The 16,370-nt window shown below is 52.4% G+C and overlaps 1 protein-coding gene across 1 annotated transcript in view; it reads right to left on the reverse strand.

The window, feature by feature from the left end:
- The window catches only part of Inava (innate immunity activator), a 20,541-nt gene extending 6,467 nt beyond the window's left edge, over nt 1-14,074 (reverse strand). The window contains exons 1-7 of the mRNA XM_021198338.2: nt 13,697-14,074; nt 7,387-7,535; nt 6,636-6,760; nt 6,012-6,128; nt 5,204-5,426; nt 964-1,017; nt 19-229 (exon numbers count right to left, since the gene is read on the reverse strand). Coding sequence (XP_021053997.1) covers nt 19-229; nt 964-1,017; nt 5,204-5,426; nt 6,012-6,128; nt 6,636-6,760; nt 7,387-7,535; nt 13,697-13,899 — 1,082 coding nt within the window. The 5' untranslated portion in view covers nt 13,900-14,074. The remainder of the gene's footprint in view (nt 1-18; nt 230-963; nt 1,018-5,203; nt 5,427-6,011; nt 6,129-6,635; nt 6,761-7,386; nt 7,536-13,696) is intronic.
- Nucleotides 14,075-16,370: the final 2,296 nt, after the last annotated feature.

Raw genomic sequence — 16,370 nt, forward strand, 5'->3', positions numbered from 1 at the left:
CCCACCCCCCCGTCTGACCTGGACTCGCTACTGAGCTCCGAAGACTTCCTTGGCTTCTCATAGGGGTGGTCCAGGCTGGTCTCCTTCCAGGGACTGTTTTGGATGGGAGCCGGGTCCTGGCCGCCAGATTCAGGTCCTGCTGGCTGCAGGCCCTCAAGGCTCTGGGGTGGGAGAGGCCGTGAAGGTGGTGCCGGTGACTCTGGGGGAGGTTTTGGCGCTTGAGAGTCTTCTGCAGGGGTAGAGAAGGCAGAGGCTGGGGAAACCGGCTCAGCAAGTCCCTCCGCAGCCCTTGCCTTGCTCCCTCAATGCCTTGACCTACTGCCCCAGGCCATAGCCCCAATCCCAGATAAGAAAAGCTGTTTTCTTCCTAGGGACTCCCTCCCCTCCCCCCAGTCCTATTTTAATTTACACTGGCTTCCTCTCTGACTCTCTCTAGGCCTCTTTCCAGCATTTGCTTATGGTGTCTTTCTGCAGTTAACTAGTTTTCTTGTTCCTGCCTCACCTAAATGCCCTATTTCCTTATTGGCCTGGGCACACCCTGGCCACGCCTGCATTGCTTTCTTAGTCCACTTTGACCTGACATTCTTGGTGTTTTTAAACAAGGTCCTTAATCCAGTCTTGTACTTCCCCAACACTGCCTTCTTTACAGCCACGGCAAGGATCTTAAGTAGACCATTCCTTGGCTCTAACTGGCTCCACCCAAATATAGCCTCTGAGCAAAGGAGAGACACCCAGGCCAGGCTGACGGCTCACCTTTCCCTTCCTCATCAGAAGGGTCCATTGAAAGAGAAGCTTAGCTCATCCCCAACCCTCAATGGGGCACGTGCCCGGACAGATACTGACATCAGAGTTCAGAAAGACCCTTGGCTAGTACCCTAAACCTTCCGGTCCTGCTGAGAGTCCTCACTAAGAAACTACAAATCCCATACCATCTTGACCAAGTCCCCAAACTGTCCATCTCACCTTCCTCCAGGAGCAGCCCATCAGACAAGGAGCTGTCGTCAGAGGCACTGAGCTCTACAAGGAGCAGAGGGAGGAAAGAGAAGTGAGACAATTAGCCCAGGGTTGGGCAGCAGTAGGCAAACCCTAACCCAACTCCTCTACCAGGACAGCAGCTGAATCCCCCCAGGAAATACTGACTGCGTGCTATGGGAATTTAGTCCTTAGAGGTAGAAAAAAGGTTGACAGGTTAGGCTGGGAGACAAGAAATGTGGCTGTAATCACATTCAAATGGTTCTATCCTTAACCATTTATCATTGAATTAGCCATTTCAATCCTCTGGAATACTGTCTCCCCATCAGCCAACACAAGCAGGGCTCTTTGGTAACAAAGGAGAAAAGCCGAGAGCCGTTTTAGAAAGCACATAGGAGGCGAAGCATTTCACCAGTCTGTCTATCATCTTCAAACATCACAAATGCGACCCAATTCCCCGGTCTTAAAAGTGAGAATTCCTGTGGTCCCCACAAAAGAAGTCAGGGCGGAAAGCCGGGCTGTGGAGACTCATGAGACCAACTTAGGTTGGGGTCTGACCATCTGGCCCTGAGATGAGTCCTGAGCATAGTGCTCTGCAAGTCGCTTGAGGAAAGTGGAGCACAAGGCAGCTTCATGTGAAACAATTGCAGCTGTCACTCAGGAAATTGGGGAGCGGGACGGGGGGGGGGGGCTTTGTTGTGTTTGCCCTTGAACAGATATAATGCTTTGGAGTCTGAGGCTAAGGCTGCATGACCCACACAGAACCCAGAGATCATTTTCAACTCTTTGACGATAAGAAAACATTAATAACGGCTAATATTTCTACTGTGCCAGTGCTCTCCTAGATAATGTTGCATACGCTGATTCATGTAATCCCTTAACAGCTAAGGTAGATGCTATCATCTCCGTGTAACGGGAAACCCAGCCTTAGCCCATCCAGCAAGGAGATTTTTGTCAATCTACCAAAAAGGCTGCTGCTGCTGAAGAATCCACACCCGGACAGTCTGTGCCCTAAGTAACCCATGCTCCTTGAATGGCTCTCCTATCAGCCAGCACGGGCCACTACCAGAAAGTTCTAAGAGCAGACAGTCTTAACCATCCTGAAATCTTGTCAGGAGAGAGGCAGGCATGGCTCGGCGGTGGAGGCACACACCTTTAATCTCAGCACTCTAGAGGCAGAGGCAGGCTGATCTCTGAGTTCAAGGCCAGCCTGGTCTACAGAGAAAGTTCCAAGACAGCTCGGGTTACACAGAGAAACAGTCTCGGGTGGGAAAAAAAATAGAGGGGATGGAGAGCTGGCAAACTTTGGCCCACAGACCAAGTCCAGTTCACCTAACCAGAGCTGATTTCACCAAGAAGGTTGTATTGAGACACAAGTACAGATTTGTGATGTCCGGCTGCATCAGCACCAACATGGCAGGTTAGTTGTGATATGAGACCTACAAAGTCGAAAATTATTCTCTGTCCAGACCTTTACAGAGAAAATTGCCACAACAGTTATCTGTGCTGGGCTGCCCCAGTAGCCAACCAAGGGTTGCATAGCTAACAGTTAACCTTTGTTCTGAGGATCCGTGGAAGAGAAATGCTCTTACTGAATTCTCGTTCTCTTGGTTTTTCGTCTTTTACAAAAATTTTAAAGTATTTTATCTTTGGCAAATGTCAGGCTGAAGGGATTACACACGTGTTACCCTCTCAGCCCTGTAGTGTATCATGGGTTCAGACTGTAGGCTTTGCTTAGAATGTAACAGCCCGGGAAGGAAGACATCCTCTCCATCAGCTCTAAGGACCATATAAACAAGACATCAGTTCTGTGGACCAAAAGCTGCACGCTACGAGGTAAGTCTGGGGGCACGAAGCTCTGCAGGGACAAAAGCTGGGAGCACAAGCTGCCAACTGCAAATGCTCTCTGTCTCAGCCCTGCCTCAAGCCAGTTCTGGTTCACTCTGGTCCTCCACCATGACTCTCCCCCAGCAGCTATGGCAGAGTACCCCAGGCAGAGAGGAAACCATGAGACCAAAGCGACCCTGCCCAACCAATCAAACCATACGATACGGGGTCACACTCATTCAAATTAAAACCTCAGCTCCTCAGTTACTGGGGGCACAGTTCAAATGTTCAGTAGCTACATGCAGATAGCAGTCACCACGTTGGACACCCAGCATTTCGATCATCACTGGGCTGCTATCATACAAGGTTGCTCCAGACTGACGCAGTCAATCGACAAACACAGACAGGGCACCCACTCCGGCAGAGGACTTCAAGGGGTGGTTCGTGGGCTCACTCATAATAAAAATTAGCTCAATACCTGTCTGCTCCTTGCCACCTGCAGAGAGCTGACTAATTAATTACCCTCATCTGGCTAATTACTTTCTCAAATTGAATAACCCTTGTGTGCAAAGGGGGGTGGGTGGAGTTTCGTTTTGACTATTTTTTTTTTCTTTTTGGTTTGTTTGCTTATTTTTCCTTTTTAATTCAAAACACCCTCTAGCCTCAAACTAATTATTAATCGCTCTCTACTTCCTCCTTTCCTGGCGAATACAGCCGAACAGAGGAGCCGAGAAACAGGAACAACTAGTTCAGAACAACCTCCTTTTGAGCTCCCAAGTCAGACACTAGAACCCAGAACCTCAGGCCTGTCTGGAGGGCGGGGTCCATGCAGAAGCCACACAAGTCACTGGCTGTACCAGCTGGTTCCTCCGCCCTCTATCTCCTCTCGGACTAAAGGGCCTGAGAATATCAGTCTTCTTTCCTCCTACACAGGGTTAAGCCAGAGCCCTAGGCATGTCCTGGCCTGCTTCCCCACTTCCAACAAGGAGTGTCATCAGTCACAATGGCAGTAGTAGTGACATTCCCCCCCAAAGCCCCACCCTGCACAAAAGCTCCTGGCAATGCCAGCACCTATGAGCAAAGGAGCTGAACAGTACACGTGGAGAGGGACCATGGGGATGGAGACAGGCCACATCTCTATACTAATGGCTCCTTCAAGCACAGAGGTGGCCCTTGGGGACCATTATACCTCCATCAGCATCTGCCTTACCATACCCGGGGCCTGTGGGAAATGAAGAGCCGAGAATGACTTTTTCCTTAGAGTCTTGGGGAGTGACAGTGATGTCCTATATTAAGGCCAGAGCCAATGAAAGCAGAATAGGGTCTGGCCACTAGGCCTGGTTTTCCCAGTCAGTCGAGACATAGAAGAACACGTTGTTCCTCGCTATCTATGCCAGGAGTCCGAGGGTGGCCCAGCTGGTGTCTGTTCAGACGCTTCGTCCTGGAGGTTACAGGTACTGAAAGCAATGCCTGCCAGAGGCACGCAGCATGGGGGTGGGGAGGTGGGGGGTGGACCTTGAAGCTCCTACTGTGTGTTCCGCCAGGGAAGATAAGAATTGCAGGGCAAGAACCAGCTGATCTTCGAGTATGGACGGGGACATGGGGGAGCCTGTTGCTCCCCAAGCCGAGCCCGAGGCTCTGGGTAAAGAGCAGCTGGTCCCTCGAACCACTTCCTTCAGACACAGCCAGGAAAGCCACTCCAGGGCTGAGCTGGGACTGGAGGAATGGAGGCTACAAGTCCCAACCTGACAGGATTTGGGTCAGGACAAAGAAAATGGTCCCACCTCGGGGCTCAGAAGCTCACCAGACCAGACACACTGAAGTCATTTGGCTGGCTCTGGTTCTGAGGTGCCCCGCAGACTCATCTCTGGGTCAGGTCTCAGTCACTAGGCTACAAGAATGGTTCAGCACTCTTGACCAGTTGCAGACACTGACAGGACTGTAGAGGTACGAATGGATTTCAGTCTAAACACCCATGCATATGCGGTCCTGAATCCATCAGTCATTGACTATCCATAGCAACAGCCATTCCCTAAAGATGCTGAACGAGCATCGCTGCAGAGCCTTGCGCTTACTGCACTTTTCCCCCTGAAGATAGTATTTGAGTTTGAATAAACACTTGGATTACTATCAAGCAGAGAAATGCCTTCTGTCTATAAAGTCTTATGGGAGCGGTATACTACGTGAGAGATGCAAACGGAATAAAGAAGGTCTCCCAGAGTGGAGATGCCTTGTGGGGTGCATAGGTAAGAAAGGACCTGTATGGACCCAGGAAGGAGTACCCTGACGGCGTTAACAAGAAATATTAGTGCAGGCGCTAGCCGAAAGCATAACACCGCAGGACCACGCTGGCCTTCCCACAAGAGCTGTGTGAGGCTTGCATGGCTCAGGACAATGGGCTCACCTCTGCCCAGGGAGGGCACAGTGGTAGGAGGGGGCTCACTGTTCCGCCGCCGATCACCCAGGCAACGCTGAAGGTCCCGCAGCTTCTTCTCCTCCTGCAGCGCAGCGTGCTTCCGCTGCCGACGTGTCTGTCTGCTGAGGTTCTCCTCTGCACACAGCCTGCGAGCCGCCTCGGTAATCTGAAGCTGCAGAGCCAACTGGCGCTCCAGGCTGCTCAGAGGGTCCTGAGGGAGGGGTTGGAAGTGAGGGCTAAGAGGGTCAGAAGAGTCCAAGAGGCTCTGACCCAGTTGTGAGCAGACTACAGTGTCCAGGGATACACAGCAAAAGGTGGGGCACTGGGAGTGGCCCAGAGCCAACTTGTCACCATGAAAAGTTGCCATGATCGTCCCACCCCCTGCTATCTGCTGTGTCGGGCTGGGAGAAGACTTAAGTAGGTCTCTTTCCTTCCTGACCCCAAAGGACCAAGCATGTCAACCCACGGGAATCTCTCCAAGAGGAAGGTCACCTAGGGTCAGAGTCACCCTACTCCCTTCCACCTAGGCTGAGAAAGGACAGGCCCCGTGCCACACCAAGCTCCCTGAATAGGTAACTGGCTCTTAGAGCTGGTTATTGGTCTTTTTAATCCTCTGCCCACGGGGTCCAAGCTGCTGAGGTGGCATGCCTACTCAGAGCCATCTGGACTACTCCTGGGAAGCCTGGGATTGGCCACCACCCACACTGGATGACAGGGATTGCCAGTGCACTGGACTGCACCGGTAGTCAGCCTTTGGGGATGAGGTACAGCGACCACCTCCTCTGACGGTCCTCACCTCTCTGTGGAGGGCCCACTCATCCAGCTTGTACGCTGCTCCGATCCTGCGCCTGACCTTGGGGGTCTTCTCACCAGGCTTAAGGGGATACTCTGCCGGCAAAGTCCCAGTCAGCTCCTAGAGGGGGGCAGAGTCAAGTCAGGCCCCTCCACCCCTCTCCGCTTGCCCAGCCCTTGACCGATCATTTAAAACTTGCCATCCAACTCCACACTGCATGGACCTGACATTCCAGAGGCCCCTGAAGTAGCGGGGCACTTGTACCCCTGCCCACCTCATCCCATCTGCCACAGTTGTCTTCTTCCCATCCTTGAAGAACACTTCTCCCTTTGCCTTCTCATTCTCTCTGGTCACTTCCTCCTGAGGGCCACCCTGACCCAAGGTACAACTATCAAATGCACTTCCATCTCTTTGGCCCCTCTGCGCGTCCCCTCATCCCTTCCTTTCCTGTACTTGAATCCCTGCTCAGGTCTGCCCAGTGTACAGGTCAAACCCACATGACAGAAACTCTAGGCCCACACCTCAGTCTAATTTCCAATCCCCTAAAAGGGTTTCCCCCTTGGCATAGTTTCGGGGCTCCTCAGATGAATGCTAAGTTTGTAGGGGGCAGGGACTTAGGGACCTCACCGCCTCTCTCAGGCAGAGTCTGCGCAGCTCCTCCAGGCAGGCCTCCAGCCTCGCTTCCAGAGCCCTCTGCTGCTTGCGCACTGCATTGGTCAGCTCTTTCATTGGAGAGACAGGGCTGTCCGGGCCTGTAGGGAGATAAGAGACACTTGCTTAGGAACACTGAAGCAAGGCATCCCTAGGACACTGTTGGCCACCTCTGGGGGAGTACACACCCATACCGTCTCATGCTTGCCCACAAATTACAGGCTAGCCGTTATGGCTTGTGTCACAGCCACATCATGTCTCCTGGCTGCCCAAACATTGGTAACACTATAGTTCAAAGGGAGAGCTGTCCCACCAGGGTGACCTGGGTGTGGGAGGGGCCCATGTGTCTTCTCTTCCTCCTTTTCTCCTGTCCTATATCAAAACCAGGCCACACTAGACCCTCAGGCTCAAGTGCAGTAGGGATGGGACATTAACGCCAGCGAGATACATTTTTCCAGCTTCTTAGTAAGCACTGGAGTTGAAGATGGACAAAATTGATCTCTGCTCCAGATAGGACAGGAACTCCTGGCTGGTTGGTGCGTTCCAGCAAGGAAAATGGCAGGTCCTTGAGGTGCCAGATCTTCCAGCTGTTCCACTTCTCCAGCAGGAGCCCCTCCATTCCCTCCTCTCCCCAGCCCTTTGGGAGGCTTAGCCCAGCTAGCCCAGAGCCAAGGGACTCACTCTGGAGTCAGGGAGCAGGGCAGGGGAATTTCCTGGATCAACTCACCAGACTGCAGGATGATGCCGCTGTCGGAGTCGCTGACTTCATCCTTACCCTCCATGATGAGTTTCTGGGAAGAGGGGGCACAGAGGAAGGAGGGGCTGCGCCGGTCCCAGCCTGGGCCAGGATGTGTAGGTAGTCTGGAGTTTTCCCAGCTTTTAAGAGAAGATAACCAAAATGCTCTATGAAGTCTGTGGCGCGATGCTTGAGCATCGGGAACGGAAGTTCGATTGTGTCTCTGGAATGATCTGGGGTGAGGGGTTCTCAGAGCACTCTCTGGGGTGGGAGGACATTCCAAGGGAGGGTTCAGCCTAGCCCCCCCTCAAAAAAAAGTCCTCTGGGTCCAAAGGGGTTTACTGCACTGGTGGCTGTACAAGAACAAGAAAGAGAACAGAGAGAAGAAAAGGAGGAGATGGGAAGATTGGACAGGCTGGCAAAGCAAGGTGATGCCAAGGACTCTTCATGAGGTATGGCTGTCCTCAGCTTGAGAACACGGGAGACTTGAGGCATGGCCTACTGCCCCACCGGTTGAAAGCATGATGAGAAAATGCCTGGACAGTGGGCACAAAGCCAAGGCTGGTCAGGGGCCCAAGGACCGGTTTACCATGTAGTCTGGACCTGGTCATTCACCAGGCAGGGGAAACAGAATTGCACTGAATCCCAAGTCACCAGTACACCCTAGGAAACTTCTCAAGAGGGAGTTAACTTGTAGACCCTACACCCCACAGCTAGGGTGGAGGGGATCTATTGGATTGCTGGTAAAGACGATGGCAGATTAGAAGTTACCAGTGACAGAAAGGAAAACATGCCTTCCTCTGACTGGTCGGCACTTTGATGGTGTAGGTGCAGCCCAGCACACCACTCACCAAAACAACACCTGTGACCACCCCTATCTCTTTCCCAAACCCACACCCGCGGTGGGATCCCAGCTGGCCAGGGCTGGCAGCTGTTGGCTAGAGCAGGGGTGGGGAGGGTGGAGTCCAGGCGGAGGTCTGGAAGGAGAGGCCACCTCCTCACTGAGTCAGCTCATTGAGCAAGAATCCAAAAGTCCTTCGGAGTTTCTGTCTGGGGCTCATCCTGCTGCCTCCAGAGCACAAAGCTGCAGGGAGGGGGAGGGGGGCTCCGTCTCTGCATGACAGACGACTGAGCAGCATGAGAAGTAGAGAAGAGGGGGCCACTACAGTCAGCTAGGCTCCCCATGTCTGCCAACTGAGCCCCAGAGAGGGCACAAAGCACAGCTTATCAAGGCTCCTCGGGCAGCGACATTGAATGAAAAACCATGGCCCTGGAACTGACATGGACTTTTTTGCACTCTGGAATTTCAGTCCTCAAGTAAAGTCTAGAAGATGAAAAGGAGAATAAAAGAAATACAAGGTGGCTTTGCAAATGCACTGAAGACTGGTCGTACGACCTCCAGAGATTCCAGGAACTTAGGGTGACTGGTCCTTCACGATGTCCCTTTATCTCAAGTCCGTTCTAGCACAGAGAAGCAGGCAGCTGGGCCTTCCTGCCACCCTCCCCAGAAGAGGGCAAGATCATCTTAAACTGAGAAGCAGGACCAGGACTCTATCTAGCAGGGCTGGCAGCTGGCACCTGAAGCCAGTTTGCTTTGGACAGAGGGAGGGGGGAAGTGGGAGGGAAGCTATCAATTAGTCACACTTGTTAATTAATTATTAACCACTAAGAAGTTGCCTTGAAAGGCTGAAATAACTCGGGCCCTCCCTCGGGGTGGGGGGTGGGGTAAGGAGGGGGTCAGACTTCAGCAGACAAGAGGGGCGTTCGCTCTGAGACTAAGGGGTGTTTTAGCATGCCTCTCCTTCAGGCTTCGTTATGCACCATGGACCCAGACTCATCATCTATCACCAGGGTCAACTCTGGGCTCACTTGTTGCTCCGAGAAGGGCAAGGAGCGCAGTCTCGGAGACACGTATCCATTCCACCATCAGTTGTGCAGCTTCCTGGGACAGCTGAGGAAGGACTCTGGCCTTCTAAGCCCCAGTTTTCCTCACAAGGACAAGGAAAATCAGAAAGGCCTACGGCCCTTCCCAGGCCCTATATCTGAATTAGGACCTCTCTGGGCAAGACTGGACAAAGAATAATACCGGCACCAACACAGAGCACAGCTCTCCAATATGAGGAACTTTCCCCAGAGTCCACAAGGGCAGCCCAGACCCACCCAGAAGAGATCGGGCCTCGGTGTGAAAGTTCTTACGTTAGTTAGATAAGGACAGTTTAGGTAACATCCCCACCCCTCCCCAACTCAGGAGCCTCTGCCCCACTGCTGTTCCCAGGCAGCCCAGACACTCAGAAGCTATCCCCAGACAAAGCCCAAGGGAGAAAGAAAAGCTTCGAAGAAGGAGGGGAAACTCCAGCATCCTTTACCTCAGGGAAGCCAGGGGGAGTCCTCCCCATCACAAATGTGCCTCCAAAGCCAGGTCCTCTCTGCCCTAGCTCATCTCTGTTGGAAATTTAGGCCTGCTCACAGACACAGGCTCCCTGTTTCCAAACCCACTTAGCAGTCCCCCAAATACCCCTGAGCCCAGAAGTGATTTGAGGAGTAGGGGAGTGTTACCATTATCTCCTTCCATTTCCTGGTCTGCCTGCTGCTCAACCCCAGAGATTGGCCTTACCCCGCCCCACTCTCACCTGCTCCAGAGCTCAATCCAGATCAAGGAAGACCCCTGCTTCCAGATCAGGACTTTGAGGCACCTCTCATGCCACCTCAAGGTCTCCCAGGCCGCCTGGTACTCTTGCTCCCCGGAAGCTCACCACACGCTGCTAGCTGCCCCCTGGCTCTCTCTTCCTCTCATCAGGTCCCGCCTGCCTGTTGTCCCTCCCAGGCGGCCGGGCCAAGGGAACCAGGTTACCTGTTATGACTTGAGTCAGAGGGGAGGAGCAGGTGAGCAAGTCCTTCCCTGAACTAATCAGGCTGCTGGCTGCTGGCAGTTGCCGGCAGGCAGCTCCTAGGCCTCTGCACTTCCGGGCGGAGGGGAGCAGGGAAAAGGGGCTCCCCATGAAAGAGAACCAGAAGGCAGTAGAGTCAAGTTTCCGTAGCCACAAGGAACCCTAAGAGTGTGCTGAGCTCCGAATTGCTTCAGTGCCCTCCAGTCCCCTCCTGTCTCCCTTGTCTCACTTTCTCTTTCTAGAAATTGAGGAATAAGCCCCTCCCCCTCAAAACAAAAACAAACAAAAACCAAAACAGAGTGAGAAAGAAACTCTCTGTCCCGCAGGGAGCGTCTTGGAAAACCTAGGCTCACAGAGTCCCGACTCTCCTGACACTAATAATCACTGCCTCCGTCTTTCCCAGATTAGGATCTCAAAACCTCAGACTGAGCTGGGGAGGGGGGGTGGCAGGCATCACTAGCGACTTGCAGTCCCAACTACTTGTGATCTGAGGCAGGAGGATCACATGAGCCCATAGACTGAGGACCAGCCTGGGCAACAGAGGAAAGATAGTAATCTGAACAGACAAGCAAACAAGAACAACAAAAGAGCAGAAGGAAGAGGTAGCTGTGGGTCCTAGAAAAGAAACAAAGCCAAAGGGACAACAGAAACAGGCCAGGGCTGCTTTTGGAGAGACTCTAGGATGCTAGGCAGATGGAAGACAGCGCTGATTTCTTCTAATCCCAGCCACATCGAGAGCACCACACCCCGTTTGCAATCTCTGTGCACCCCAAACAATGCTGTCCACGGGGCGCTGACCCACGCTGCCTAATCATCGGTTATTCCATACAAAAGCCACACCTCCATACTCACTAAAATGGACCTTCGTCCCAGCAAAAAGTCAGCCTCCAGGCTCTCTGTCCCACGGGCCCTCGGGCAAACAAGAAGCTGCCTGGAATGCATTGCTTTGGAGTGGGGAGCAGAGCTGAGGCGGACTGTGGTTACCTGCTCCCAGAGGCTAGAAGGGTACAGCAGACTGACCGGCAGCTCTCAGATCTTTGTCTCATCACCTCCATTCCTCCACCTCTGGGACCCAGGCCTCAGGTCTCAATACACACCCAAACTACTTTCTTCTCCCAGCCCCCAGGGGACCCCGTGCTCCCCCTCCATGCCCTAGCTGACTGTTAAGCATCTCCTGTGCACAGCTATGTCACAAGCTGCCACCACCTTTCACCAACAACCCCACTCCTTTTCTACACAACCCCCCTCCCATACCTTCACATTCCGGTACACACCCTCTTTCCAAACAATGCTAGCCCGAGTCCCACAGGTTGACCACCTCCTCCAAGCAGAAGCTGAGGGGCCCTCACAGGGGACACACCCTCCCCACTATGGGGAGCATGCTTTCTGAACCTCCCAAAGAACCCACAGCCTTTCTCATCGCCCCCCCACACACAAGTCCTCCACAATACTGCAGTCCCCTCCCATCCCCCAACAGGTTTACTCCTTCTTCCAGTGTCTGAAAGGGCTTGAGCTGCCTTGGCCCATCCCCCAGTTCCAACTGAGGGCTGTGGTGGAGTTTCTAGAATCAGCTCATAGCTGGTTTTTAATGTATAAAACAAAGAGACCAATTACGAAGTCCAATTATGCTGAAATACAGTTCTGAACCCAGCAACCGGTCGTTTCAAACAACCCACGAATGAAACTCTTTACATATAACCGACCTCGTGTGAAAGTCACAGGTACTGCTGCAGCTGCAGCCTAGGGTGTACGTTTTAGAGTCAACTGAGCACTATGGCCTCAGGTAACCTCATCTGAATTCAGGACCAAAAGCAAACTCGGGTTAAGGCCTGTACACACCGGGACATACATTCTTTAAACTGTCTTCCAGGAAAAGCCTCCAGGCTCTCACTAATGATTCTCAGTGCTTGAAAACCAGCTTTTCAAGAATAGACTTGAGCTGAAGCCAGGTCACTGATATCACAAACCCAAACCCCCTCTAGCAGAACATAACCCCCACCCATACACACACACACACACACACACACACACACACCCAACACACACCCACACCCACACCCACACCCACACCCACACACACACCCAACACACACATAGCCCACCCCAAGAAATAGGCAACCTGCAAAGAGGCAAGCCTGGGAGCCAATCAGCAGCTTCCTCACTCTTCCATGCCCACCCATCAAGGAGAAAGGCTCACCCTCTGGGCCTCCTGCAGGAGGCTGTGCAATGGAGCTTTTTGGTTTGGTTTGGTTTGGTTTGGTTTGGTTTGGTTTGGTTTGGTTTGGTTTTTTCCCTCGTTTTGCAGAAACTCAGCGCTGGCAGCGGCTTCCATTGAAGATGGGCATCAATCCGTTCGTTGCTCAGTAATGGACTTACAGACCAACCTGCTTGCACTGAACCAAGTCCAAACTCGGCATCCCCCCCCCCCGAATCTAGGGCTTAGAATTAGGCTGACATAACAGTCTTCCTGCCAAGATGGGTGTTATCCGAGGACACCATCAAGGGATAGGTGGGCACTCTCCAGAGGAAGCTTGGAACTAACTTGGAACTCAGAACCCATTTTCTCTGACCCCAGGTTCCAGAGCCACTGGCTACAAGGACAGGCGAAGAAGTGAGGTTTCCTAGCACTGGAATCCCATCTAGGTGGAAGACAGCCCTTTCCACGAAAACCACCTCTTCAAAACCTTTCGTGTCCAAACTCTTTCACAGACCAGTAACTAAACGCACTCCGCTCTCTCCGCAGCCCCCGAAGTTTCTGTGATACTTTCCGAGTCAGAGTTCTGAAAAACCAAGTCCTTCAACCTGACCACATCACCCCAACAGCACCCAGCAAGGCACAGCCACCAGCATTCCCACAATTACTTAGTGAATTAACAAATCAATGACCAGCCGCAGGAGCTCACAGTCGGGGGGGGGGAAGCACGGGAAATAGTCGGGGACTCTCTGGGCAGGAGGGGTGGAAGAATACGTTTTCTTTCTCCACTCCTCTCTAGTCACTAGGAAAGGTGTTCACCTCAACTAAGCCAGGGTGGAGAACTAGGGGTAACAGGATGCACCCTGAAATCAAACCTCTAAGGCTCTCCGTAAAAAGCCCCTTTGTCCTGTCCCCCCCAGCCCCTCCCCCACCGCGCCCTCTCCTTCCAGGCCGGCCTGGGACTCCGGCTCCTTTTGTTTGCCTGCTTTCTGCCTTCTCGGAACCTGGCCAGGAGATCCACCGGCCCGAGGAGAGAGTCGAAGGAGAAAGGTTGGTCGTTGGAAACAGCTTTGGGGTAGATATTCAGGAATGCTCGACCCTTTGGTAAAATTACCCCCTTTCCCTGCAAGACTCCCTCTGCAAAGGATGAAGACCGAGGTTCAGGAGCTCGATTCCCCCCCAGTTCTCCCGCGTTCCGTTCACTAAGTTTCCGCCTTACCTGTCCCACCGAGCTCTGGCGCCCCGCGCCTGCCCCCGCGCCCCCCGCGCCGGTCGCGCAGCTTCAGGACCTGTTGGTCCCGCCCATCTTCCCTCTCCCCAAGGCTCCCCCGGGCCTCCCCTCCCCGGAGGTATTTCATTTAACTTCGGCATTTGCAGCATCCCAAATGTTAAAGATCCCAAGACATCTGTCCCCTGGGGCATACCAAAGGCCCAGTGAAGAGAGGGGAAGATGCTAGAAGGGATTCGAGATTCTGAACCAAGAAACGGGGCGGGGCCTCACGTTCGGTTGGGACAGAGCCAGCCCGATTGTGCATCCTGCGGGAGCAACAGCGCGAGGGGTGACGCTGCCCCCTATCTCCCGCATTCATGCGGCCTCGTGGTGTGACACCCCCTACTAGACCGGTTTCTGAAATCTGGGCGGGACGAGGCTCGACTAGAGGTCCTAGGGGCCGCCTTTCATCCCCTCGCTCTGGCCCGGCTGGGGGCAGTTTTCATTCCCGAGACCCAAGCGTGGAAGAATGAAAGGAGGCGGCACGCCCCTCCCCCTCCTCTCCTATCCTTTCTGGCGGCCGGGGACTGCGGCGCGATCGAACCGAGGTCGCCTCTCTTCCTGAGTTCCCAGCCTTGTCCCTTTTGGGGGCGGCAGGCAAAACTCCGACTTTGGCGGCAAGGCGCACACTCCTGGGCAGCGCCTCCTGCTGCTTGCAACGAGCCCACGAAACCATCCATTCATTCAAACTTGCGCTTTCCCCTTTTTCCGTTGGTTCTGTTTACATTGGTGCCGCCCTTGACAGGGCCAAGCAAGGCAGTTCAAAGTCCAGACTCCTTCACTAGAGGGTTCTTAAGTCTAGATCAAGCTGATATAAGTTTGAAGACCAAAGAACCAACGGATAGTGGAGGTTGATCCAGGCTGAGGGTCCCCAAAGCCTGGCCAGAGGAGTGTGCTCTCTAAAGAGGGACCTTTGACAGGCAGGAGGTACAAGACATCTTGGCAAAGGAACACAGCAGGACCTTTGAGCCCTAGGGGATTTAAGATAGGGGTGGGGAGGGGGGAGGAAGATTTGACAGTTACAAGGGTAACTTGTGCCCTGAAGGAAAGAACCATCAGACTTTTCTGAGTCTATTGTATACTGGTTCTGAACTGACACTGGTCCCAAGAAACACTGTGGCCCTCCAGTTAAAGTAGAGGCTTATGGAGGACAGGTGATTAATGGAGATTTGGCTGATGTCCAACTCACAGTAGGTCCCCAAACTCATCCTGTGATTATTTCCCCAGTTCCAGAATGTATAATTGGGATAGATACACTATACTTAGAAGCTGGCAAAATTCTCACATGGGTTCCCTGACCTGTGGAGTGAGGCCTGTTAGGATTTGAAAGACTAAAATGGAAGCCTTTAGAGTTGCCTCTGCCTAAGAAAATAGTGAATCATAAACAGTGTCATATCTTTGGAGGAACTGTAGAAATCAGTGCCACCATCAAGGACTTGAAAGATGCAGGGGTGGTGGTTCCCACATCTCCCATTAACTCTCCCATCTGGCCAGTGCATAAGACAGATGGATTGTGGAGAATGACAGTTGACTATTGGAAACTAAATCAGGTAGTAACTCCAATTGCAGCGGCTGTATCAGACAGTGTACTTGCTTGAGGAAATTCAGATATTTCCTGGTACCTGGTATGCAGCTATTGATCTAGCAAATGCCTTCTTCTCAGTACCTGTCCATAAGGACCACCAGAAGCTATTTGCTTTCAGTTGGCAAGGCCAGCAGTTTTGCCTCAAGGATATATTAACTCTCCTGCCCTGTGTCATAACTTAGAAGGTATCTTGATCGTCTGTCTTTTCTACAAAATATCACACTAGTGCACTATACTGATGACTCTATACTGATTGCAGCAGGAGGTAGCAACCACTTTGGACTCATTGGCAGCACATATGGGTATCAGAAGATAGGAGATAAATCTCGCCTAAATTCTAGGATTATTTACCTCGGTGAAATTCCTAGGAGTCCAGTGGTGTGGGGCATGCAGAGATATTCCTTCTAAAGTGAAGTTATTGTCCCTCCCGCCACCAAGAAAGAAGCACAACATTTAGTGGGTCTATTTGGATTCTGGAGACAGCACATCCCTCACTCGAATGCATTATGCAGGCCCGTTTACCAAGTGACTCGCAAAGCTGCTAGCTTTGTGAGAGTTCTGGAACAAGAGAAGGCTCTATAACAGATCCACGCTGTCCTATCACTTGGACTATATGATCCAGCAGATCTGATGGGACTTGAGATGTCAGTGGGAGATAAAGATGCTATTTAGAGCCTTTGGCAGGATCCTTTAAGTGAATCACAGAAGAGACCTTTGGGATTTTGAAGCAAGGTTCTACCAACATCTTCAGACAACTATTCTCCCTTTGAAAGGTAGTTCTTGGCCTGCTATTGGGCCTTAATGAAAACTGAATGTTTGGCAATAGGCCACCAAGTTACCATGTGACCTGAACTGCCTGCCCATCATAAGCTGGGTGTTATCTGACACTCCAAGTCATAAAGTAGGACGTGCACAGCAGCAGTCTATTATCAAACAGAAGTGGTATAGACATGATCCTGAAGCACATGATCCCGAGCAGATCCTGAAGGCACAAGCAAGTTACATGAAGAAGTTGTCCAAATACCTGTGGTTCTTATT

The sequence above is a fragment of the Mus pahari genome, chromosome 5 (assembly GCF_900095145.1).
Source record: "Mus pahari chromosome 5, PAHARI_EIJ_v1.1, whole genome shotgun sequence".
NCBI lineage: Eukaryota > Metazoa > Chordata > Mammalia > Rodentia > Muridae > Mus > Mus pahari.